This window comes from Oncorhynchus clarkii, chromosome 20 (assembly GCF_045791955.1).
Source record: "Oncorhynchus clarkii lewisi isolate Uvic-CL-2024 chromosome 20, UVic_Ocla_1.0, whole genome shotgun sequence".
In the NCBI taxonomy this organism is placed as follows: domain Eukaryota; kingdom Metazoa; phylum Chordata; class Actinopteri; order Salmoniformes; family Salmonidae; genus Oncorhynchus; species Oncorhynchus clarkii.
The window spans coordinates 78,510,797-78,535,813 of record NC_092166.1 but is presented as its reverse complement, the minus strand read 5'-3'; the positions used below and the strand labels follow the sequence as shown (position 1 = coordinate 78,535,813).

At 41.4% G+C, this 25,017-nt stretch overlaps 1 protein-coding gene across 1 annotated transcript in view; it reads right to left on the bottom strand.

Moving 5' to 3' along the window:
- Positions 1-25,017, bottom strand: part of LOC139375709 (syntaxin-binding protein 4-like) — a 125,909-nt gene that overhangs the window by 83,211 nt on the left and 17,681 nt on the right. Inside the window, exons 6-13 of the mRNA XM_071117519.1 lie at positions 23,462-23,553; positions 15,585-15,744; positions 11,427-11,559; positions 10,796-10,902; positions 10,131-10,434; positions 6,484-6,556; positions 2,462-2,559; positions 1,905-2,001 (exon numbers count right to left, since the gene is read on the bottom strand). Of these exons, the coding sequence (XP_070973620.1) occupies positions 1,905-2,001; positions 2,462-2,559; positions 6,484-6,556; positions 10,131-10,434; positions 10,796-10,902; positions 11,427-11,559; positions 15,585-15,744; positions 23,462-23,553 (1,064 nt within the window). The remainder of the gene's footprint in view (positions 1-1,904; positions 2,002-2,461; positions 2,560-6,483; positions 6,557-10,130; positions 10,435-10,795; positions 10,903-11,426; positions 11,560-15,584; positions 15,745-23,461; positions 23,554-25,017) is intronic.

The following is a 25,017-nucleotide window of genomic DNA, read 5'->3' as shown; positions in this document are numbered from 1 at the left end:
TAATGTCCTACAAATATATAGGCTCTTGATATAGGCTATTCACCGCAAATGGTGCTCTCGGCTCCGTTCTGTTAGCGTATTATCTCAATTATATCCTCCATTTTTAAAGTGGTGTTACATCCTCTATATTGATAGTTGAGAAATAATTGTCATACTCACATAAATATGAAACCCTCCTCTTTTTTTAACAACAGTAACAGTAGTTGTTTTAAAAACTCTCTTTCCCGGAATTACATTTCAAAATGATGCTCAACTGTCACTATGCTTGTGCTTATCAGAATGTATCTCAAAATGATGCTCAACTGTCACTATGCTTGTGCTTATGAGAATGTATCTCAAAATGATGCTCAACTGTCACTATGCTTGTGCTTATGAGAATGTATCTCAAAATGATGCTCAACTGTCACTATGCTTGTGCTTATGAGAATGTATCTCAAAATGATGCTCAACTGTCACTATGCTTGTGCTTATCAGAATGTATCTCAAAATGATGCTCAACTGTCACTATGTTTGTGCTTATGAGAATGTATCTCAAAATGATGCTCAACTGTCGCTATGCTTGTGCTTATCAGAATGTATTTCAAAATGATGCTCAACTGTCACTATGCTTGTACTTATCAGAATGTATCTCAAAATGATGCTCAACTGTCACTATGCTTGTGCTTATGAGAATGTATCTCAAAATGATGCTCAACTGTCACTATGCTTGTGCTTATCAGAATGTATCTCAAAATGATGCTCAACTGTCACTATGCTTGTGCTTATGAGAATGCATCACTCCCTTCACTCCGTGTGCAAAGGGGAGAGAGGGAATGAGAGCCAGCACTGAAACAGGGACAGAGCAGATACTTTCATTGCAGGAAGCAGCCTAATGCACATTACTGTTGACCAAATAATGGTTTTAGAACTAAAAAATCTGCAGGAACGCTGTGAAGCCAAATCACCAACATAAGTAAAATTGCTTCGGTAAGAGGGCAATGTTGGTTTCGGTCATTTCCGTTTCTCGTCCCATTTCTAGATAGTTTTGTTGTCTATCATATTGTCTTTTTTTTTTTTGCCATGGTGACAGAGGCACAACATAACAGAAACATTGTAGCCATGTCTGTCGTATTTTAAAATACCTTTGAAAACTGAATGTTAAGGCCTTTAAATCAGATAAATTAATATAATATTTTGTAAGACTTTTGAAGGATGTGCAGACACCCTGTGAATATGTTTGGGATAAGTATCAGCCATCAGGGTTAAACGTACACTGTCTTGCCCTGGAGGCAGAACTAAGCAGTTTCCACTAGATGGGCGGGCTGCAAAGTCAAAAGGGTCAGGTAAGGTTATGGGGAAGTGTAGTCTTACCAGCGTAGGCCACTGTCAGAGCAGGGTTAGAGTTAGGGTAAGGTAAGGTTATGGGGAAGTGTAGTCTTACCAGCGTAGAACACTGTCAGAGCAGGGTTAGAGTTAGGGTAAGGTAAGGTTATGGGGAAGTGTAGTCTTACCAGCGTAGAACACTGTCAGAGCAGGGTTAGAGTTAGGGTAAGGTAAGGTTATGGGGAAGTGTAGTCTTACCAGCGTAGGCCACTGTCAGAGCAGGGTTAGAGTTAGGGTATGGTAAGGTTATGGGGAAGTGTAGTCTTACCAGCGTAGAATACTGTCAGAGCAGGGTTAGAGTTAGGGTAAGGTAAGGTTATGGGGAAGTGTAGTCTTACCTGGTTATGCCACTGTCAGAGCAGGGTTAGAGTTAGGGTAAGGTAAGGTTATGGGGAAGTGTAGTCTTACCTGCGTAGGCCACTGTCAGAGCAGGGTTAGGGTCAGGTAAGGTTATGGGGAAGTGTAGTCTTACCTGCGTAGGCCACCGTCAGAGCAGGGTTAGAGTTAGGGTAAGGTAAGGTTATGGGGAAGTGTAGTCTTACCTGCGTAGGCCACTGTCCCAGCAGGGTCTGTTTGTAGTCTGGCCCTCAACGTCTGTCTCTGTGCCTCTGTAGGATTCAGTCCCAATGCATCCAGAGCCTGGCAACACACACAGAGTTACACACACACACACACCATACCCTTAAATATGTCCACACACACCGACTAGTAAACCACACACACACCTAGCGTGACTAAGCATGCTGGATGTAAATACTGCCTATCGATATTGCCATGATGTCGTGGGAGAATGATTGGAGCAGCTCGGACAGCGCACAGTGAACACACTGAACACACACGTTGGCTGTACGGTGCAGTGTAATCAGGCCAGAGCACATGACAGGCCAGCAGCAGTAATAGCTTATTGAGCAGTGTCTCTGCAGGGATGAGGCAACGTCAACACAATCAATACACTGCAATGACCCTAATGTCAAACCACATCCGTACAGTACATACACACACAATTATAAACATTCCCATACACATACACTAATTCTTAGACACATACATTAAACACTGATAAACACACACTCTTCCACATCCACACGCCCACACTGACCTGCTCCAGCCTCTCCAGTTTGAGGCGACAGATGGAGCTGAGGGAGCACTTCCTTTGTGGTACGAGACTGCTGACTGGCTGCCATACAGTGGAGGATTCTGGGTAGAGGGAGACGGACAGGTAACCAAGTGAACCAGTAACTGGGTATAATAACGCATAACGTTGTTGTTGTTGTTTATGACAAATGTATTACATTTATTGCATATACATGTGGAAAAAGAAAAGCTTATAAAATGGAGGAGGAGAGAGAGAAAGAGAGAGTGAGCAAGAGAGAGAGGGGGCAGAGGCAGAGGGAGAGAGAGGGAGAGGCAAAGAGAGAGGCAGATGCAGAGAGGCAGAGGCAAAGAGAGAGGCAGAGGCAAAGAGAGAGGCAAAGAGAGAGAGAGGCAAAGAGAGAGGGAGAGGCAAAGAGAGAGGGAGAGGCAGAGAGAGAGGCAGAGGCAGAGAGAGAGAGAGATTTGCAGAGCAAGAAAGAAAGAGAGATTTGTCAAATTCTGAGACAAATCAGAATTGAAGGTATGTTACACATATTATTTGGGAACAATCCCACTTTATGGGAACAATCCCACTTTATGGGAACATTCCCACTTTATGGGAACAATCCCACTTTATGGGAACAATCCCACTTTATGGGAACAATCCCACTTTATGGGAACGTTCCCACTTTATGGGAACAATCCCACTTTATGGGAACATTCCCACTTTATGGGAACAATCCCACTTTATGGGAACAATCCCACTTTATGGGAACGTTCCCACTTTATGGGAACAATCCCACTTTATGGGAACATTCCCACTTTATGGGAACAATCCCACTTTATGGGAACAATCCCACTTTATGGGAACGTTCCCACTTTATGGGAACAATCCCACTTCATGGGAACATTCCCACTTTATGGGAACATTCCCACTTTATGGGAACAATCCCACTTTATGGGAACATTCCCACTTTATGGGAACAATCCCACTTTATGCACAAGTCTGTTACACAAGCACATCTAAATGCAGCCCTTTGTCATTTAAGACAGGTCTGGTCAGAGTGAGAACAGGTGAGCTGTAAACAGACAGGTTCTGGAGAGAGATAATTAGAGATGAAAAAAAAAAACAGGAAGGAACGGTGGAGGGAAATGATTGTGATGGACGGCTTGGCTTCACTGCAGCCTTCCACACACAAAAAAAAATCCATCTGTTCAAAAATCCACCAAGTTCACGACAAGAGGGTAGACAGAAGCAGTCCTCTGACAGACAGATACAGATACTGTCCTCTGACAGACAGAGGCAGTCCTCTGACAGACAGATGCAGTCCTCTGACAGACAGATACAGTCCTCTGACAGACAGATACAGTCCTCTGACAGACAGATACAGTCCTCGGTAGCTCTGTAGGTAGAGCATGGTGCTTGCAGTGCAAGTATAGTGGGTTAAATTCCTGGAACCACCCGTATGTAAAATGGATGCAAGCATGACTGTAACTCTGGATGAAAGCGTTTGCTAAATGGCCTATTATTGTTATTACAAATTGAAATTTTGAAAGTGGCGAATTAGTAGTTCAGGTACTTAGTGTAGCTAAGGCAGGTAGTTAACGTATGCAAAACAGTTTTAGGTTTTGCTCACAAACGCAGTAAACGTGTAGAAGTAAATGTAGTAAACAGGTAAATGCAGTAAACAGGTAAATGTAGTAAACAGTTAAATGCAGTAAACAGGTAATTGTAGTAAACAGGTAAATGTAGTAAACAGGTAAATGTAGTAAACAGGTAAATGTAGTAAACAGGTAAATGAAGTAGTAAACAGGTAAATGCAGTAAACAGGTAAATGTAGTAAAACAGGTAAATGTAGTAAACAGGTAAATGTAGTAAACAGGTAAATGTAGTAAACAGGTAAATGCAGTAAACAGGTAAATGTAGTAAACAGGTAAATGTAGTAAACAGGTAAATGTAGTAAACAGGTAAATGTAGTAAACAGGTAAATGTAGTAAACAGGTAAATGCAGTAAACAGGTAAATGCAGTAAACAGGTAAATGTAGTAAACAGGTAAATGTAGTAAACAGGTAAATGTAGTAAACAGGTAAATGCAGTAAACAGGTAAATGCAGTAAACAGGTAAATGTAGTAAACAGGTAAATGTAGTAAACGTGTAGAAGTAAATGTAGTAAACAGGTAAATGCAGTAAACAGGTAAATGTAGTAAACAGGTAAATGTAGTAAACAGGTAAATGTAGTAAACAGGTAAATGTAGTAAACGTGTAGAAGTAAATGTAGTAAACAGGTAAATGCAGTAAACAGGTAAATGTAGTAAACAGGTAAATGTAGTAAACAGGTAAATGTAGTAAACAGGTAAATGTAGTAAACAGGTAAATGCAGTAAACAGGTAAATGTAGTAAACAGGTAAATGTAGTAAACAGGTAAATGTAGTAAAACAGGTAAATGCAGTAAACAGGTAAATGCAGTAAACAGGTAAATGTAGTAAACAGGTAAATGCAGTAAACAGGTAAATGCAGTAAACAGGTAAATGTAGTAAACAGGTAAATGCAGTAAACAGGTAAATGTAGTAAACAGGTAAATGCAGTAAACAGGTAAATGTAGTAAAACAGGTACATGTAGTAAACAGGTAAATGTAGTAAACAGGTAAATGTAGTAAACAGGTAAATGTAGTAAACGTGTGCACAGGAGTCATATCTGATTATACTGCTGCACCACCTGAACATGAACATGTTGGGCAACATTTGAAGGAAGCCTATGTGCTAATTATTCACACCTCTGTGTCAACTGATCATTAGCATGTTGAGCAACACAGAACATCCAGCATCCAGACAACACCATTCATCATCATTCCAAAGCGCTCTGAAGAACATTTTTCTGACAAGGGATTCCATCCGGAAGATGACAACATGTTATTGGGACGGAGGCGGACAGAATGTCTTGTTTTTGATCACATCAGATCCAAGCATCTCCCACCTGCCTAATTTCCTCCTTCCAAGCTGCATGCCACATCACTACAGCCTCCTCTATACTAATCTGAGCTCAGGTTCCCAAATGGCTCCATATTCCCTATATAGTGCATTACTTTTGACCAGGGCCCTTACGGCCTACTATAGACCAGGGCCCTTACGGCCTACCATAGACCAGGGCCCTTACGGCCTACTATAGACCAGGGCCCTTACGGCCTACCATAGACCAGGGCCCTTACGGCCTACTATAGACTAGGGCCATTACGGCCTACTATAGACCAGGGTTTCCCAAACTCGGTCCAGGAATACAACAGACCTTACAGTGAAATGCTTACTTAAGCCCCTAACCAACAGTGCATTTTTTTAAAATACGGATAAGAATAAGAGATAAAAATGACAAGTAATTAAAGATCAGCAGTAAAAAAAGAACAATATATTCAGGGGGGGTACCGGTACAGAGTCAATGTGCAGGGGCACCGGTTAGTTGAGGTAGTATGTACATGTAGGTACAGTTTGCCTGTACTCACAGACTGAGTTTATGACATGGCTCTGTCCTCTGGAGAGAAATAAGGGCTAAAAAGGCACAAGCTCGTTTAACTAGTATCTCTTCTTTACGACCTGCTGTGATCTGTTTCCACGTAGATTCCACCTACAGGTATGCGTCCCAAAATGGCACCGTATTCCATGTATATAGTACACTACTTTAAACCAGAGGCCAATTGGCCCTGATCAAAAGAAGTGCACTACATAGGAATTGGGGTGACATTTGTGATGCATTCTAATTGTAGGTGTATCCGAGGGAAGGACTGGAACATGTCCTAAAGCGATTGGACACGATGTTCAGAAATGTACATCAACAACAACTCACTAAAGCACTTTCTGGTCCGGCTGTTTTCAGAAATGTCAGTGTAGTTATATTAGCCCAGAGGCCAAGGTGAAGGTGAGACAGAGTGGGGAAGAAGAATGAGAGAGAGGCTGAGAGAGAGAGAGAGAGAGGCTGAGAGAGAGAAAAAAAAATGAGAGGGGGAAAGAGAGGAAAAACCGATACAGAGATATAGAGAAATAGACAGGTTTCTCACCAGGCTTGGCGTCTGCGGTGCTGGGACTCTGAGGAGGGGAGGAGACACACGTCTGTTCTGTCCTCATTCGCACCTGCAGGACACAACCACACCACCACATTACCACCACAACATACAACTAATGTTCCCTATAATTGTTTTAGGCTCTGGGCAAATTTTAGGTCTGATGAGTGCAAACTTGAATGTTTTGAAAATTCGGTGTAATTCCCATCAAGCCGTTTACTGTGAACACTGAGACTGTACCCGCTTTAAGTTGTAGGACTTGACATTAACCTGTTTATCCACTTGTCATTCAGACAACAAGGTGACTGAAATTGTTGACTTGACTTGTTTGATACAAAAAAACACTTTACAAAATAAAAATCATTATTATTCCCATACCATTACTACAGAGAATCAGACAAATTATGCTACACTCTGCCTATAGGTTACCTAATAACTCACTAACTAGCAAAGAATATGAACAAAATGTGCACATGCCTACATGCAGCTCTCGCTTTGATCTCAAAACAAGTGCATCTACTCACGATCGATCGCTCATACTCTAAACACAGTCCAGTTCAAAGTAAATGACACAGATCCATGTTTGGCAATGGTCAATTTGTATTTACAATAGGCCTACTGCAGCTCTGATTGTTTATGCCACACCGGTCTGTGTAGAGTACGGGCTGAGTAATGCGTGCCAATGCAATAGAATCCTACGCCGATGCTTTCTGCCTACAACAAAATCTCTTGCATAGTTAGTTTTGTTTCGGTATGTTGCATTGAAAGTGGCTAATATTGCGTTGATTCGATTACAATTGCCACAGTAAAGGGAAACATTGATAGTGTTAACAGGGAAAACTCTAGAACAGTAGTCACCAACCTTTTCTGAGTCAAGATCACTTAGAGTCAACCTGACTTGAAACTCAGCAAAAAAATAAACGTCCTCTCACTGCGTTTATTTTCAGCGAACTTAACATAAATATTTGTATGAACATAACAAGATTCAACAACAGACATAAACTGTACAAGTTCCACAGACATGAGACTAACAGAAATGGAATAATGTGTCCCTGAACAAAGGGGGGAGGGGGGGTAAAAATCAAAAGTAACTGTCAGTATCTGGTGTGGCCACCAGCTGCATTAAGTACTGCAGTGCATCTCCTCTTCATGGACTGCACCAGATTTGCCAGTTCTTGCTTTGAGATGTTACCCCACTCTTCCACCAAGGCACGTACAAGTTCCCAGACATTTCTGGGGGGAATGGCCCTAGCCCTCACCCTCTGATCCAACAGGTCCCAGACGTGCTCAATGGGATTGAGATCCGGGCTTTTTCCTGGCCATGGCAGAACACTGACATTCCTGTCTTGTAGGAAATCACACACAGGAGGAGCAGTATGGCTCGTGGCATTGTCATGCTGGAGGGTCATGTCAGGATGAATCTACAGGAAGGGTACCACATGAGGGAGGAGGATGTCTCCCTGTAACGCACAGCGTTGAGATTGCCTGCAATGTCAACAAGCTCAGTCTGATGATGCTGTGACACAGCACCCCAGACCATGACGGACCCTCCACCTCCAAATTGATCCCGCTCCAGAGTACAGGCTTCGGTGTAACGCTCATTCCTTCGTTGATAAACGCGAATCCGACCATCACCCCTGGTGAGACAAAACCGCGACTTGTCAGTGAAGAGCACTTTTTGCCAGTCTTGTCTGGTCCAGCGACGGTGGGTTTGTGCCCGTAGGCGACGTTGTAGCCGGTGATGTCTGGTGAGGACCTGCCTTACAACAGGCCTACAAGCCCTCAGTCCAGCATCTCTCAGCCTATTGCGGACAGACTGTGAGCACTGATGGAGGGATTGGGCATTCCTGGTTTAACTCGGGCAGTTTTTGTTGCCATCCTGTACCTGTCCCGCAGGTGTGATATTTGGATGTATCGATCATGTGCAGGTGTTGTTACACGTGGTCTACCACTGCGAGGGCGATCAGCTGTCCGTCCTGTCTCCCTGTAGTGTTGTCTTAGGCTTCTCACAGTACGGACATTGCAATTTATTGCCCTGGCCACATCTGCAGTCCTGATGCATCCTTGCAGCATGTCTAAGGCACATTCACACAGATGAGCAGGGACCCTGGGCATCTTTCGTTTGGTGTTTTTCAGAGTCAGTAGAAAGGCCTCTTTAGTGCCCTAAGTTTTCAGAACTGCGACCTTAATTGCCTACCGTCTGTAAGCTGTTGTGCATTCATTGCACAAGTGCATGTTCATTCATTGTTTATGGTTCATTGAAGAAGCATTGGAAACAGTGTTTAAACCCTTTACAAGGAAGATCTGTGAAGATATTTTGATTTTTATGAATTAGTTTTGAAAGACAGGGTCCTGAAAAAGAGATGTTTCTTTTTTGCTGAGTTTACAACATAACCAATTTAAAACATTACTGTAGCAATGAGGTTTGAGCTGTAAGCTATAGGCCCAATACATTATCACCGCATATTGGTTTTGCTTGAATTGCCCTGCCAATGCATTGTTGTTTGGGCCATATTTTTACAATAGTATTTCTACATTTGAGGTAGGCTATATGATCACACTGGTAATAGAACCATTGTTGTATTGTGAGGCACAGCTGAGTGAGCATACATTTAAATAATTAGCTTTTTATTTATTTTACTGGGCTGATGGTGCCTGCATGTGATGGCCAGTCTCAGTGGCGGGAGAGAGCAACAGACTGAGGGTCAACTTCTCAACATCCCTCCGCTCTCCCTTTCCTCCGCTGACCAAAAAGGGACTTCCAGCTGATGGCGAAACTCGAGTCGTACCGCATGATTTCTGCCTCAGGCACAAATTCATGTTGTTACTCCTATGAACAGAGAAAGTTCAATATTCCTTGATATTAAAAAAGACCCAAGCTGCTAATAATAACGCGAGCCTATAGATCCTTTCCTACTCATGCATTACTGCTGCTGCACTGCTTGTGGCTCTGAGTGGAAATAGGAAGAACGTGCATTTTAGGGCTTATAAAAGTGTTGAATACAAAGTGTTGACAGTGCTGAGTAAGAACTTAAACATGAACTCAGCTCTTTCCTGTATTTGTTGACCGTCTCTCTCTAGTCATAGTTTTAAACGTTTTGACATCTCACCGTATCAACTCTGTAGCTATCTTTTATGCCTGCTACGTTACTGCAGACAGTGATCTGAGTCATCCGATTGGCCAGCGGTAGGCCTATAGTGCACTTTTTTGTACAACAAAATTTGTACCTTTAAACAAATGAAATAGTTCAAAATGGCAACAGTTGGTCTATCCCGCGCACGGCAGCTGAATCGGGTGCACCTACTGCCAACAGCCCGAGACAAATCAACATAGGAACACAAGGCTTTATCATTGGTTTTTTTATTGAAATGTTTGGCGATCGACTAGGAAAGCCTTGGAGATCGACAAGTTAATCGTTATCGACCGGTTGGTGACCACTGCTCTATAAAGTTGAGTGAAGTTCAATCTCCTAATTCTCGCTGTGGCGTACGCGTGCAGCTTAGAGGGAACATTACACACAACACCACATCCTACAACCACACCAACTATTAATACCATAAGGAGGAATAACCATATTCACAGAAAACCCTGTGGGGGTGTGTATGTGCGTGTGTGCATTTGTCCCTGCGTTAAAGTCCCAAACCTGGCTGAGGTTGACAGAAGGCAGGGTCTCGCTGGCGGGGTTGAGGGTGGAGGTGATCTTGGGCACCACCAGGGGAGCTCCAGGGAGGGCTGCAGGGAGCGTGGTTCTCCTGTGCTGGAGCAGTGACCGAGGGGGAGGCAGGGCCCCCAGTACAGCCAGGGTCCCTCTCCTGGTGGGGGGCACTGAGGAGGCTCCACTGGCTGCGCCCTGTGGGGTGAAAGGACCCTGGGGGCCACTGCTGGAGGAAGCAGAACTGGTGGAAGTCCTGTGTCTCATAAACGCTATCTCCACCGTAGGGTCTGGTCTGGAGAAGGACAGACAGAAGGGAGAATTGAGAATGGATTGGACTACTTTGAATGTAGTTAATAGATTCCGTCCCAAATGGCACCCTACTCCCTATATAGTGCACTATTTTTTGACATGGGCCCATAGGGATCAAGTCAAAGGTCGTGCACTATTGAATAGGCTGCCATTTGAATGCACTCTACGTTATAGTTCACAAGATTCCCTCAGAGATTGTTCTGGACACATTACAGTAAAGATGGATGTGTTTACTCTTCTACTACTGTCTGTTTATACAGGAACCTTGAAAACAAGATGGTGGACCTCAGGAGGTTTATCCTGTCAATACATATTCAAGTGAAGTCATAAAGGTGCGCCCCCACCTGAGTTTGGTGCGTGTCAGGATACTTCTAGCCTCCTCATAAGTCACTCCGATTAACGACTCCTTATTAATCGATACCAGCTGGTCTCCTGGCTGTAGTCTACCGTCCTGTCATATGAAACACAAACTACATCAAGGGTCAAGGGTCATGGTTTCATTGTAATATGATAACAATATGGTCAATATCAGTTAAATACAGGTAGAGAATATCTTTAGGGCATTAAATACAGAGAATATCTTTAGGACATTAAATACAGAGAATATCTTTAGGGCATTAAATACAGAGAATATCTTTAGGGCATTAGGATATAGTTATTGTATTAGTTAAATACAGGTAGAAAATACAGTGCCTTGCAAAAGTATTCATCCCCCTTGGCGTTTTTCCAATTTTGTTGCATTACAACCTGTAATTTATGGATTTTTATTTGGATTTCATGTAATGGACAAACACAAAACAGTCCAAATTGGTGAAGTGAAATGAAAAAAATGACTTGTTTCAAAAAAATAAAAAACATAGTTGTAGTTATTTTATGCCTTAACTAACATCTCACACTTTATTATGTATTCACACAAAACCCCTGTGTAACCCCTGATTCCCCCAGTATCAGAAGGTAAACATAGTGACAAGTCACCCTCTGGCAGTCTCCTCCAGGCACTATTTCCTGAATCAACACCATTGGTCCCTCGGCTCGGTTAGCTCCGCCCTTGATGATGAGGCCCAGGCCTGTTCCTTTTGAGATGCATATCAACTGAATGATGCTGTCACTAGGGAGAGAGAGAGAGACACAATGAGGTGGAAACTGTGCTGCACTTCCTAACCTCCTGACAAATGTATGAGCATTTTAGAGACATATTTCCTTCAGATTAAACAAACCCAATTTTGATAAACTCCCATATCTACTGGGTGAAATACCAGTGTGCAATCACAGCAGCAAGATTTGTGAACTGTTGCCACAAGAAAAGGTCAACCAGTGAAGAACAAACATCAATGTAAATACAACCCATATTTATGTTTATTTATTATCCCTTTTGTACTTTAACTATTTGCACATAATATGACATTTAAGTGTAATGTTTACTGTTCATTTTTATTGTTAATTTCATTTTTGTTTATTATCTACTTCACTTGCTTTGGCAATGTTCACATATGTTTCCCATACCAATAAAGCCCTTAAATTGAAATTGAGACAGAGACAGAGACAGAGAGAGAGAGAGAGAGAGAGAGAGAGAGAGAAATAATCAGAAAAGACACTGTCGGGAGGTGGCAGAGATGAGAGACAATAGTTCAGACTAACACACCGACTGTGGTCATGACTAAATAAAATAACAGAAATAGGACAGCACTCCGGTAAATCAACTTAAATTTAGCCCTTCTTCAGCATTCAAGGCAATGACAATCAATGTCACAACAACCTCACAGGTGGGCATAATTCAAAAATTCCCAATCAGTATTGGCCCAATCAAGAGATCCCAGCAGAGAGGGCTGTGGGGGAAACATGACCATCTAATAAAGATACATAGACAATCAATACAATTACATTGTGATGTAATTACCTAAGTGTTTGGCCTATTGATAACACTACAAACAACAAGAAAAATAACATTCCTCATTAAGGCCTGCTGGGGCAAGAGTTCCCAACCGTTTATCCTATATGTCTCTCTTTGGAGAAGCCATCTCCTCCGCCAATTCAATGCCTATACAACGTAAAGCACTTAGTTCATGACTATGGCTTTTTAAATGCCCAGCAACAGGTGATTTTTCCTTGCGGTTGCCAACGGAGCTCTTATGCTCACATATCCTCGTCTTAAGTTCACGTTTGGTCTGACACACATAACAGGAACACATAAGGATATACAACACATTTTTGTGTTACATGTTATTCCACCTGGAACCTTTATCATCTCACCTGAATGGGGATGGACAAGAGAGTTCCCTCTGATCATAGCAGGGATATTGCCTTCAGGAATGATAGTCATGAAAAACAATGCTTTTTTCTTAGGCAAATCTGACCTTACTAAACAATCCTGTAAATTTGAGGGTCTCATAGGAAAACTCTCTTATCCACCTCGTGGGGATTCAAACGCTTTACCAAACCTGGGGTCACTGTGTAATATGTGGTTAATACAAAGTGGCCACCCTTTGCCTTGTTGACAGCTTTCCACACTCTTGGCATTCTCTCAAACAGCTTCACCTAGAATGCTTTTCCAACAGTCTTGAAGGAGTTCCCACATATGCTGAGCACTTGTTGGCTGCTTTTCCTTCACTCTGTGGTCCAACTCATCCCAAACCATCTCAATTGGGTTGAGGTTGGGTGATTCCGGAGGCCAGGTCATCTGATGCAGCAATCCATCACTCTCCTTCTTGGTTAAATAGACATTACATAGCCTGGAGGTGTGTTGGGTCATTGTCCTGTTGAAAAACAAATTATATTCCCACTAAGCACAAACCAAATGGGATGGCGTATCACTGCAGAATGCTGTGGTAGCCATGCTGGTTACGTGTGCCTTGAATTCTAAATAAATCACTGACAGTGTCACCAGCAAAGCACCCCCACATCATCAAACCTCCTCCTCCATGCTTCACGGTGGCAACCACACATGCGGAGATCATCCATTAATCTACTGTACGGCTCACAAAGACACGGTGGTTGGAACCAAAAATCTCAAATTTGGACTTGTCAGACCAAAGGACAGATTTCCACCGGTATAATGTCCATTGCTTGTGTTTCTTGGCCCAAGCAAGTCTCTTCTTATTATTGGTGTCCTTTAGTAGTGTTTAGTGTTTTTTTGCAGCAATTCGACCATGAAGGCCTGATTCACTCTGAACAGTTGATATGTGTCTGTTACTTGAACTCCGTGGAACATTAATTTGGGCTGCAATCTGAGGTGCAGTTAACTCTAATGAACTTATCCTCTGCAGCAGAGGTAACTCTGGGTATTCCTTTCCTGTGATAGTCCTCATGAGGCAGTTTTATCATAACTCTTGATGGTTTTTGCGACTACGCTTGAAGCAACTTTCAAAGTTCTTGAAATGATCCGCATTGACTGACCTTCATGTCTTAAAGTAATGATGGACTGTCGTTTCTCTTTGCTTATTTGAGCTGTTCTTGCCATAATATGGACTTGGTCTTCTACCAAATAGGGCTATCTTCTGTATACGACTCCTACTTTGTCACAACACAACTGATTGGCTCAAAACACGTTAAGGAAAGAAATTCCACAAATTAACTTTTAACAAGGCACACCTGTTAATTGAAATGAATTCCAGGGGAATACCTCATGAAGCTGGTTGAGAGAATTCCAAGAGTGTGCAAAGCTGTCATTAAGGCAAAGGCTGGCTACTTTGAAGAATCTAAAAATATATTTACTAGATATTTACTACTACATTTACTATTACTACTACATTTACTATTACTACTACATTTACTATTACTACTACATTTACTATTACTACTACATTTACTATAATTCCATGTGTTATTTCATAGTTCTGATGTCTTCATTATTATTCTACAATGAAGAAAATAAAAATGTAGAAAAAGCCTAGAATGAGTAGGTGTGTCAAAACAAATGTGCAGGAGTTGGCTACATGGTAAACTATTTTTTTAAATGGTGTATGATAACTGCTGAAATGAAGAAGAGTATTTATATCTGTTTTCTATAAGCCATTGTGATCTTAATGACAGGTAATGACATCATAATGACAGGTAATGGCATCATAATGACATAATGACAGGTAATGGCATCATAATGACATAATGTAGTTGTATTGTGTGTCTACATACAGTTTCTTTATTTGATTGTGGGGTAGTGCCTACGGCCCAGTGCATCACTGGGGCTAAGCTGCCTGCCATCCAGGATCTTTATACCAGGCGGTGTCAGAGGAAGGCCCTAAAAGTTGTCAAAGACTCCAGCCACCCAAGTCATAGACTGTTCTCTCTGCAACCGCATGGCTAGCGGTACTGGAGCGCCAAGTCTAGGACCAAAAGGCTTCTAAACAGATTTTACCCCCAAGCCATAAGACTCCTGAACAGGTAATCAAATGGCTACCCAAACTATTTGCATTGAGTCCTGCCACCCCAACCCCCCCTAACCTGTGTCCTGCCACCCCCCACCCACCAACCCCTCTGCTGCTACTTTCTGTTTATCATATATACATAGTAACTTTAACAATACCTACATGTACAGTTGAAGTCGGAAGTTTACGTTCACCTTAGCCAAATACATTTAAACTCAGTTTTTCCACAATTCCTGACATTTAATCCTAGTAAAAATTCCCTGTTTTAGGTCAGTTAGGGTCACCACTTTATTTTAAGAATGTGAAATGTCAGAATAATAGTATAATTGTTCAAGTTCAAATAGGTGCCATTAATACAGGTAACGAGTGGAGGACAGAGGAGGAGCCTACAGGTCTGTGAGAGCCAGAAATCTTGCTTGTTTGTAGGTGACCAAATACTTACTTTCCCCCATAATTTGCAAATCAATTCATTAAAAATCCTACAATGTGATTTTCTGGATTTTTTTTCTAATTTTGTCTGTCATAGTTGAAGTGTACCTATGATGAAAATTACAGGCCTCTCATCTTTTTAAGTGGGAGAACTTGCACAATTGGTGGCTGACTAAATACTTTTTTGCACCACTGTACATATATACACACACACACACACACACACACACACACACACACACACACACACACACACACACACACACACACACACACACACACACACACACACACACACACACACACACAATCACTCAACTGTCAATTTCAGAATGTCACTTACTTGAAGACGGGCTGTGTAGGGGCTGTGTTGGGGTTTGACGTATAGGGGGGCCCAGTGGTATAGGGAGGTCCTGTGACCCCCTCTTTAGGACTGAAGAGCTGGCTGGTGGGACTGGTAGATCTGGAGGAGGAAGAGGAAGAGGCCGTGTCTGTCTTGCCTCCTGGAGAGAAAGAGATAATTATTATTCTAAAATCAACACCCCAATTAGAATTTGGACCAAAATATTGGACAGCGTAATCCCACCAATAGCTCTTTACAGAATTGAGGTTTGGGGGCCCCTCTTCAAACTGGACATCCAATTGAAGCCCTACATGCAGAATTATTTTGTAAATTTTTACAAGACCAAAGAAATACACCAACTAATGCATGCAGGGCAGAATTAGGGATTCCCAGCGGTAATGAAATATACAAAAAATATACAATTAAAATTGTGTCTAGGGTTGCAAAGAGTTGGTAACTTTCCCCTAAATTTCCAGAAATGTTACATGGGCAGGTAAGCCCGGGAATTTGGGGAATTTTACATCGATTTTTGTGGGATACACATAAAGCAATTCTAGGTCTTGTGGCATATTTTGGTTAAACTATCCCCAATTCAATGTAACTGCAACCACAGTGCATGTGCAGTGCACTCTGAAGATCTTGCACACTAAATGAGATGCTATTGAGCCCACACTACTACACTGTCTGAGCCAAGGACTACAAGCTTTCTGGTAAGTTTTGATTAAAAAAAAATATTTTACATGTATTTAACTAGGAAAGTCAGTTAAGAACAAATTATTATTTTCAATGACGGCCTAGGAACAGTAGTTAACTGCCTTGTTCAGGGGCAGAACGACAATACCTGGTGGGGTGAATATATTTTATATGACATACATTATTTTTTGTTAGCTAGTAAATAGTAGCCTACAGCAAAGTGTGTTTAATTTTAATTTTAATTTTTAATTTATCCGTTATTTTACCAGGTAAGTTGACTGAGAACATGTTCTCATTTGCAGCAACGACCTGGGGAATAGTTACAGGGGAGAGGAGGGGGGGATTAATGAGCCAATTGTAAACTGGGGATTATTAGGTGACCATGATGGTTTGAGGGCCAGATTGGGAATTTAGCCAGGACACCGGGGTTAACACCCCTACTCTTACGATAAGTGCCATGGGATCTTTAATGACCTCAGAGAGTCAGGACACCCGTTTAACGTCCCATCCGAAAGACGGCACCCTACACAGTTTAAACCCTACACACCCTACACAGTTTAAATCATTTCTAACTTGTTAACAATTTAGTTAGTTTATGCTACCGTGTGGGTTTTAGCTTGCTTGAGCTTGTCACCTGAGGAGTGTTAATTCACCTGTTTCCATACATGTTTCATTTTAAGATATGAGTCTTACAAAGCAGTTGTTTAATCTCATTGCTTAACAATTTATCTGTACATGGAATTGTATTTCCTATTTCTTTTTACCAATTTCTTTCTAATCTTTACAGGAGATATTTCACTGCAGCTAATGTAGAAGGAAAAGCTGTGTACATTTGCAAATACGGTGCCAAATCATATGTGAAGAATGCAACAAAGATGCAGAATCATCTGGCCAAGTGCATAAAGTTCCCTCAGCGCTCACAACAGGCAACCTCTGACATAAGTCCCTCTTCTTCTATTCAAGGTGAAAATGATGAATCAGGCACCTCATCGATAGCAACAGCTCATGGTCCTCCTGGGATCAGAAGTCTTTTTTGACTCAATGGAGGAACGTAGTCAGAGAAATGCTGATGAATGTCTTGCTTGAGCTGTGTATGGAACTGGTTCACCTCTGATGCTCACAGGCAATGTGTATTGGAAAAGATTTCTGAATATTCTTCGCCCAGCATACACCCCTCCAACCACACATGCTTTATCTATTCATTTGCTGGATGCATAGTTCAAGTGAAGTTCAAGCAAATCATAGAGAAAGCAGATTGTATTGCAATCATCTCTGATGGGTGGTCGAACATTCGTGGGCAAGGAATAATTCACTACATCATCTCCACCCCTCAACCAATATTCTACAAGAGCACAGCCACAAGGGACAACATACACACTGGTCTCTACATTGCAGATGAGCTGAAGGCAGTCAATGACCTTGGACCACAGAAGGTATTTGCACTGGTGACAAACAATGTTGTGAACATGAAGGCTGCTTGGTCTAAAGTGGAGGAGTCCTACCCTCACATCACACCCATTGGCTGTGCTGCTCATGCATTGAATCTGCTCCTCAAGGACATCATGGCACTGAAAACAATGGATACACTCTACAAGAGAGCCAAGGAAATGGTTAGGTATGGGAAGGGTCATCAAGCAATAGCAGCAATCTACCTCACCAAGCAAAGTGAGAAGAATAAGAGCACCACATTGAAGCTGCCCAGCAACACCAGTTGGGGTGGTATTGTCTTCATGTTTGACAGTCTCCTGGAGGGGAAGGAGTCTCTCCAAGAAATGGCCATATCGCAGTCTGCCGATATGGACAGCCCCATCAAGAGGATCCTCCTGGATGATATATTTTGGGAGAGAGTGGTAAAGCAGCCTGAAACTCCTGAAACATATAGCAGTAGCCATTGCACGGATTGAGGGAGACAATGCCATCCTGTCTGGCATCCTGTCTGATGTTAAAACTCGAAAATGTAATATAATAAATCCATACTGCCCTGCCCCCTTCACTGTCGTCCAAGCAGAGGAAACGGCAGTGCTGAAATACATCAATAAGCGTGAAGACTTCTACCTGAAGCCCAAACACACCACAGAGTACATGTAGGACCCAAAGTATGCTGGCAAGAGCATCCTGTCTGTGTCTGGTGCAGAGATCAACAAGGCCTATGGTGTAATCACTACCGTGTCTCAACAGGGCAAGGTTCTTGGCAGTCTGGCGGAGTACACTTCCAAGCAAGGGCTTTGGGATGGAGATGCAATATGGCAGTCGTGCCAACATATCTCATCAGCCACCTGGTGGAAGGGACTTCGTGCATCTGAGGCTATTTCCCCTGTTGCTTCCATCATCCTCCAAATCCCACCAACATCGGCCGCCTCAGAGCGCAACTGGTCCTTGTTTGGGAACACACACACCAAAGCACGCAACAGGCTGACCAATACAAGGGTTGAAAAATGGGTGGCGATCCAGGCAAATTTGAGGCTTTTTGAGTCTGACAACGAGCCATCTTCAACAAGGTTGGAACATGACAGTGAAGATGAGGCCTCAGAGTCTGACGTTCAAGAGGTGGACATTGAGGAGGTCCAGGGAGAAGACATGGAAGCCTGAGAGGAAGACAACCAAAGCTTTAGTTTCCTGACTATCATTTTACAGATGCATGTTGAAAACATTTTTGGGAGATGTGATGGATCATTGGGGGATCATTCAATATTCCCTTTTGTTGTTCAGTGAAATCATCCCATGTGAAGAGTCAACTCATTGAATTAAAGTTAAATTCGTAACTAAATTGCTTTTTATTTCTATTGGAAGGATTTAATAATTTGCAATTATGTTATATGTTAATTATAACTTATGATAAGGTACAAGGTTTATGTTTCTGTCTCATATGATATGGTAAATATATCCAATGCAAAAAACATCTACATTCAAATGGTATTAATATTAATTTGCATATATTCCCATTAATTCCCATATATTCCCATTAATTCCCATATATTCCCATTAATTCCCATATATTCCCATTAATTCCCATATATTCCCATTAATTCCCACAGAAAGCTTCCACCACTGAATGTGCAACCCTAATTGTGGCTATACTTGAAATTAATTCATCATTTTATAAGCACTTCAAACCCAAGAGCTGAGTCCAGAAACGAGGCCTCTCAGTCAGCTGGTGTTGGACCTAACCAACCAAGCAGACACCAGCACTGCTTCAAAAGAAATCATTCAAATAAATAAAATTGTGACCCAATCAAAGGACTCCTATTTACAACATTGGAAACAACTAAACAAAATCCAAAAGCCGACTAAATTGCTATCTGGCCCTAAACAGAGAATATGAATTGGCTGATTATCTCTACTCTGTCAGAGATACGAAGCAGAGACAGATCCTTACCAAGTACAGGCTGAGTGACCAACAATTGGCAATAGAAACCAGCAGACATAAAGACATGGCTACCCAAAGAGGAGCGTGTAGGTGGTCACTTCACGACAAGGGAGGTAGAGATAGAGATCACACTTTCTCCTTTACTGTGAGAAATATTACTCAACAACAGATGAATTGTTTGCAGAAATTACTACATTTATTCCAAGTTTTATGTTTTTAAACCCAGAGGAAAAACATAAAAATACTTATGGGTGAAAGAGCAATGGCTCCTTTTGTAGACAAATATTTATTTCCTAGGTTTTGGCCTTTCTAGGGAGTTTTTCCTAGCCACCGTGCTTCTACACCTGCATTGCTTGCTGTTTGGGGTTTTCGGCTGGGTTTCTGTACAGCACTTTGAGATATCAGCTGATGTACGAAGGGCTATATAAATACATTTGATTTGATTTGATTTGCCATAGCCTGACACTGAATAATAATAAGCAGTAACTTACTTATTATTAGTATTATTGTTAGTACTATTAGTATTATTGCTAGTACTATTAGTATTATTGTTAGTACTATTAGTATTATTGTTAGTATTATTAGTATTATTGTTAGTATTATTAGTATTATTGTTAGTACTATTAGTATTATTGTTAGTATTATTAGTATTATTGTTAGTACTATTAGTATTATTGTTAGTACTATTAGTATTATTGTTAGTATTATTAGTATTATTGCTAGTAGTATTAGTATTATTGTTAGTACTATTAGTATTATTGTTAGTACTATTAGTATTATTGTTAGTACTATTAGTATTATTGTTAGTATTATTAGTATTATTGTTAGTACTATTAGTATTATTGTTAGTACTATTAGTATTATTGTTAGTACTATTAGTATTATTGTTAGTATTATTAGTATTATTGTTAGTACTATTAGTATTATTGTTAGTACTATTAGTATTATTGTTAGTACTATTAGTATTATTGTTAGTACTATTAGTATTATTGTTAGTACTATTAGTATTATTGTTAGTACTATTAGTATTATTGTTAGTACTATTAGTATTATTGTTAGTACTATTACTATTATTGTTAGTATTATTAGTATTATTGTTAGTACTATTAGTATTATTGTTAGTACTATTAGTATTATTGTTAGTACTATTAGTATTATTGTTAGTACTATTAATATTATTGAATATTATTCCAATAATATGGGTGATGGTAACAGTAGTAGTTTAATGATGGTGGTGATGGTGGTAGTAGAAGTAATGATTATGGTAGTTGCAGTACTCATGTAATGTTGAGGATGACAGTTATAACTTCATTATAGTTTTAGTAGGTAGAGATATTACAGGTAGAAATGCTTCAAGTGGTAATGGTAGTAGGAGGGATCGTTGTAGTATTAGTATTAATGACACCGGAGGGGATGGCTGGCGGTGCTATTTAATTTTTTATTTTTTTTTGCATTGTTTAACTTATTTTGAGCATAATGTTGCTGCTACTGTCTCTTATGACTGAAAAGAGCTTCTGGACATCAAAACAGCGATTACACACCTCGAACTGGACAAATACATTTCTTTAATGAGTCCGACGCAAAGGATATACTGCTTCTCAGAGACCAGGCACAAATCCCTCTCATTCACGTGAAGAAAATACATAAATACAGAGGGCGGAGGTCTGGGTGCCTTGTGTGAGAATTCGTCGGCGAATGGGTCAACCGCCTCAACCATCCGTTCTATTGGCCAATGTGCAATTATTGGATGCTCTCCGTTAGAGACGATCCTACCAACGGGACATAAAAAAACTTGAATATATTACGTTTGACCGAGTCGTGGCTGAACGACGACACGTGTAATATACAGTTGGCTGGGTTTTCCGTGCATCGGCAGGACAGAGCAGCTACGTCTGGTGAGACAAGGGGTGGGGGTATGTATCTATTTGTCACTGACAGCTGGTGCATGATGTATTCTAAACAGGTCAACACTCATAAGGCCGCGGGGCCAGACGGATTACCAGGATGTGTACTCAGAACTAGTGTCTTCACTGACATTTTCAACCTCTCCCTTATTGAGTCTGTAATACCTACATGTTTCAAGCAGACCACCATAGTCACTGTGCACCAAGAAAGCGAAGGCAACCTGCCTAAAACACTACAGCCCCGTGGAACTCACGTCGGTAGCCATGAAGTGCATTGAAAGGCTGGTCATGGCTCACATTAACACCATCATCCCGGAATCCCTAGACCCACTCCGATTCGCAAATTGCCCCAACAGATCCACAGATGACGCAATCTCAATTGCACTCCACACTGCCCTTTCCCACCTGGACAAAAGGAACACCTATGTGAGAATACTGTTCATTGACTACAGCTCAGCGTTCAACAGTGCCCACAAAGCTCATCACTAAGATAAGGACTCTGGGAGTAAACACCTCCCTCTGCAACTGGATCCTGGACTTCCTGATGGGCCGCCCCCAGCTGGTAAGGGTAGGCAACAACATCTGCCAGGCTGATCCTCAACACAGGGGACCCTCGGTGGTGCATGCTTAGTTCCCTCCTGTACTCCCTGTTCACCCATGACTGCGTGGCCAAGCACGACTCCAACACCATCATTAAGTTTGCTGACGACAACAGTGGTAGGCCTGATCACCGACAACTATGAGACAGCCTATAAGGAGGAGGTCATAGACCTGGCAGTGTGGTGCCAGGACAACAATGTGAGCAAGACAAAGGAGCTGATCGTGGGCTACAGGGAAAGGAGGGCCGAACGCCCCATCGACGGGGCTGTAGTGGAGCGGGTCGAGAGTTCCTTCCTCTATCATTATTTACTAGCAATTTATATTATTATTATTATTATATACATAATTGTATTATAATGTATATTGGCAATATTGACGCAATGTTTTTCATGCCAATAAAGCAGCTTGAATTTGAATGTGAGAAAGGGAATATGGATGTGAATTAGAAGAGGTGTGAAAGTGAATATGGATGAGAATTAGGAGGGGTGTGAAAGTGAATATGGATGAGAATTAGGAGGGGTGTGAAAGTGAATATGGATGAGAATTAGAAGAGGTGTGAAAGTGAATATGGATGAGAATTAGGAGGGGTGTGAAAGTGAATATGGATGAGAATTAGGAGGGGTGTGAAAGTGAATATGGATGAGAATTAGGAGGGGTGTGAAAGTGAATATGGATGAGAATTAGGAGGGGTGTGAAAGTGAATATGGATGAGAATTAGAAGAGGTGTGAAAGGGAATATGGATGTGAATTAGGAAGGGTGTAATAGGGAATATGGATGTGAATTAGGAGGGGTGTGAAAGTGAATATGGATGAGAATTAGGAGGGGTGTGAAAGTGAATATGGATGAGAATTAGGAGGGGTGTGAAAGTGAATATGGATGAGAATTAGGAGGGGAGTGAAAGTGAATATGGATGAGAATTAGGAGGGGTGTGAAAGTGAATATGGATGAGAATTAGGAGGGGTGTGAAAGTGAATATGGATGAGAATTAGAAGAGGTGTGAAAGGGAATATGGATGAGAATTAGGAGGGGTGTGAAAGTGAATATGGATGAGAATTAGGAGGGGTGTGAAAGGGAATATGGATGCGAATTAGGAAGGGTGTGAAAGGGAAATTAGGAAGACAATGGTTAATAGACTATAGTGTTAGCTACATGCAGTTGAGGAGGGGAAGGGGGGATAACCAGGTCCTACGTCAAGTGGCTGAGTTACAAATTGTACCCTATTCCCTATATAGGGCCCTGGTCAAATGTAGTGCACTAAATAGGGAATAGGATGCCATTTGGGACTCAAAAGGTCCTAGGTACAGAAACTCACCTGTAGAGAGCTGTGTAGGGGAGACCCTCCCTGAGCTTCCTTTAAAACTGCTGTGGGAGCCATACTTATTCATCAACTCAATGAACTCCCGCCTGGAGGACAGACAGACAGACAGACAGACAGACAGACAGACAGACAGAGTCAACTCCCTCAGAGAAACAGTACAGTAGAGCTCTGTCTCCCTCCCATGGTCACACACAGACATTGATTCCAAGTGACATCTGACAGGAGCAGACCCATTAAAAGTGTCTTCTTTGTTAGTAGTTGAGGTTAGGATTATCTGAGCTAGATCAGGAAGCTAATCCGGTTTAATCTCGAGGTAAAGAGTCTACTGTGTTATGTGTTCAGGTAAAAAGTCCTAAGTATGTCTTAGAAAAAAGGATTGACCTCTTGGCCCCAACTGTCTGGTCTGGGAATCAGTCTGACATTTATAGGGTTAGGGATATACTGTACAGTGGGCTCCAAAAGTATTGGGACAATTGTGTTTTTTTGTGATTTTAGTTCTCTACTCCAGCATTTTGGATTTGAAATAATATAATGACGATGAGGTTAACGTGCAGACTGACAGCTTTAATTTGAGGGTATTTTCATGCATGTCGGGTGAAGGGTTTAGAATTGACAGCACTGTAGAGGAGCAAAAGTATTGGGACAAATTCCCTTGCATATTAAAGTAGTAAAAAGTTTGATATTTGGTCCCATATTCATAACACGCAATGACGACATCAAGCGTGTGACTCTACAAATTGGTTGAATGCCTTTGATGTTTGTTTTGGTTGCGTTTCAGATGATTTTGTGCCCAATAGAAATGAATGGTAAATAATGTAGTGTGTAATTTTGGAGTCATTTTTATTGGGAATAAGAATATAATACATTTCTATATATATTTCTACATTAGGATGCTGGATGCTACCATGTCTACGGATAATCCTAAAAAAATTGTGAATAATGATGAGTGAGAAAGTTAGACGCACAAATATCATATTCCCCAAAAATGCTAACATCCTCTATTATTGTATTGGTGAGAGGTTAGCATGTCTTGGGGGTATGATATAAAATGCTAACCTCCTCTATTATTGTATTGGTGAGAGGTTAGCATGTCTTGGTGGTAGGATATAAAATGCTAAACTCCCCTGTTATTGTAATGGTGAGAGGTTTCTAATAATGTCTTGAGGGCCTAATATTTGTGCATTTATAACTTTCTCACTCATCATTATCCACGATTCATTCAGGATTATCTGTAATTGTGGTAGCATCCACATGAATGTAGAAGTGTTTAGAAACATATTCTATTCTTATTCCCAATAAAAATGACTCCAAAATTACACACTACATATTATTTACCATTCATTTCTATTGGGCACAAAATACTCTGAAACATAACCAGAACAAACAGCTGATGAAAGACGGATGGACGGATGGACGGACAGACAGTCTTCTTAATATGTCAGCCTGTATCCGTCTGGCTGTCCGTCTGGCTGTCCATCCGTTGAGCCAGTAGTGTGTGACGTGGCTGACAAACAGTGAAAAGCACAGGGGCCAGCAGAGTGCCAGGTCAC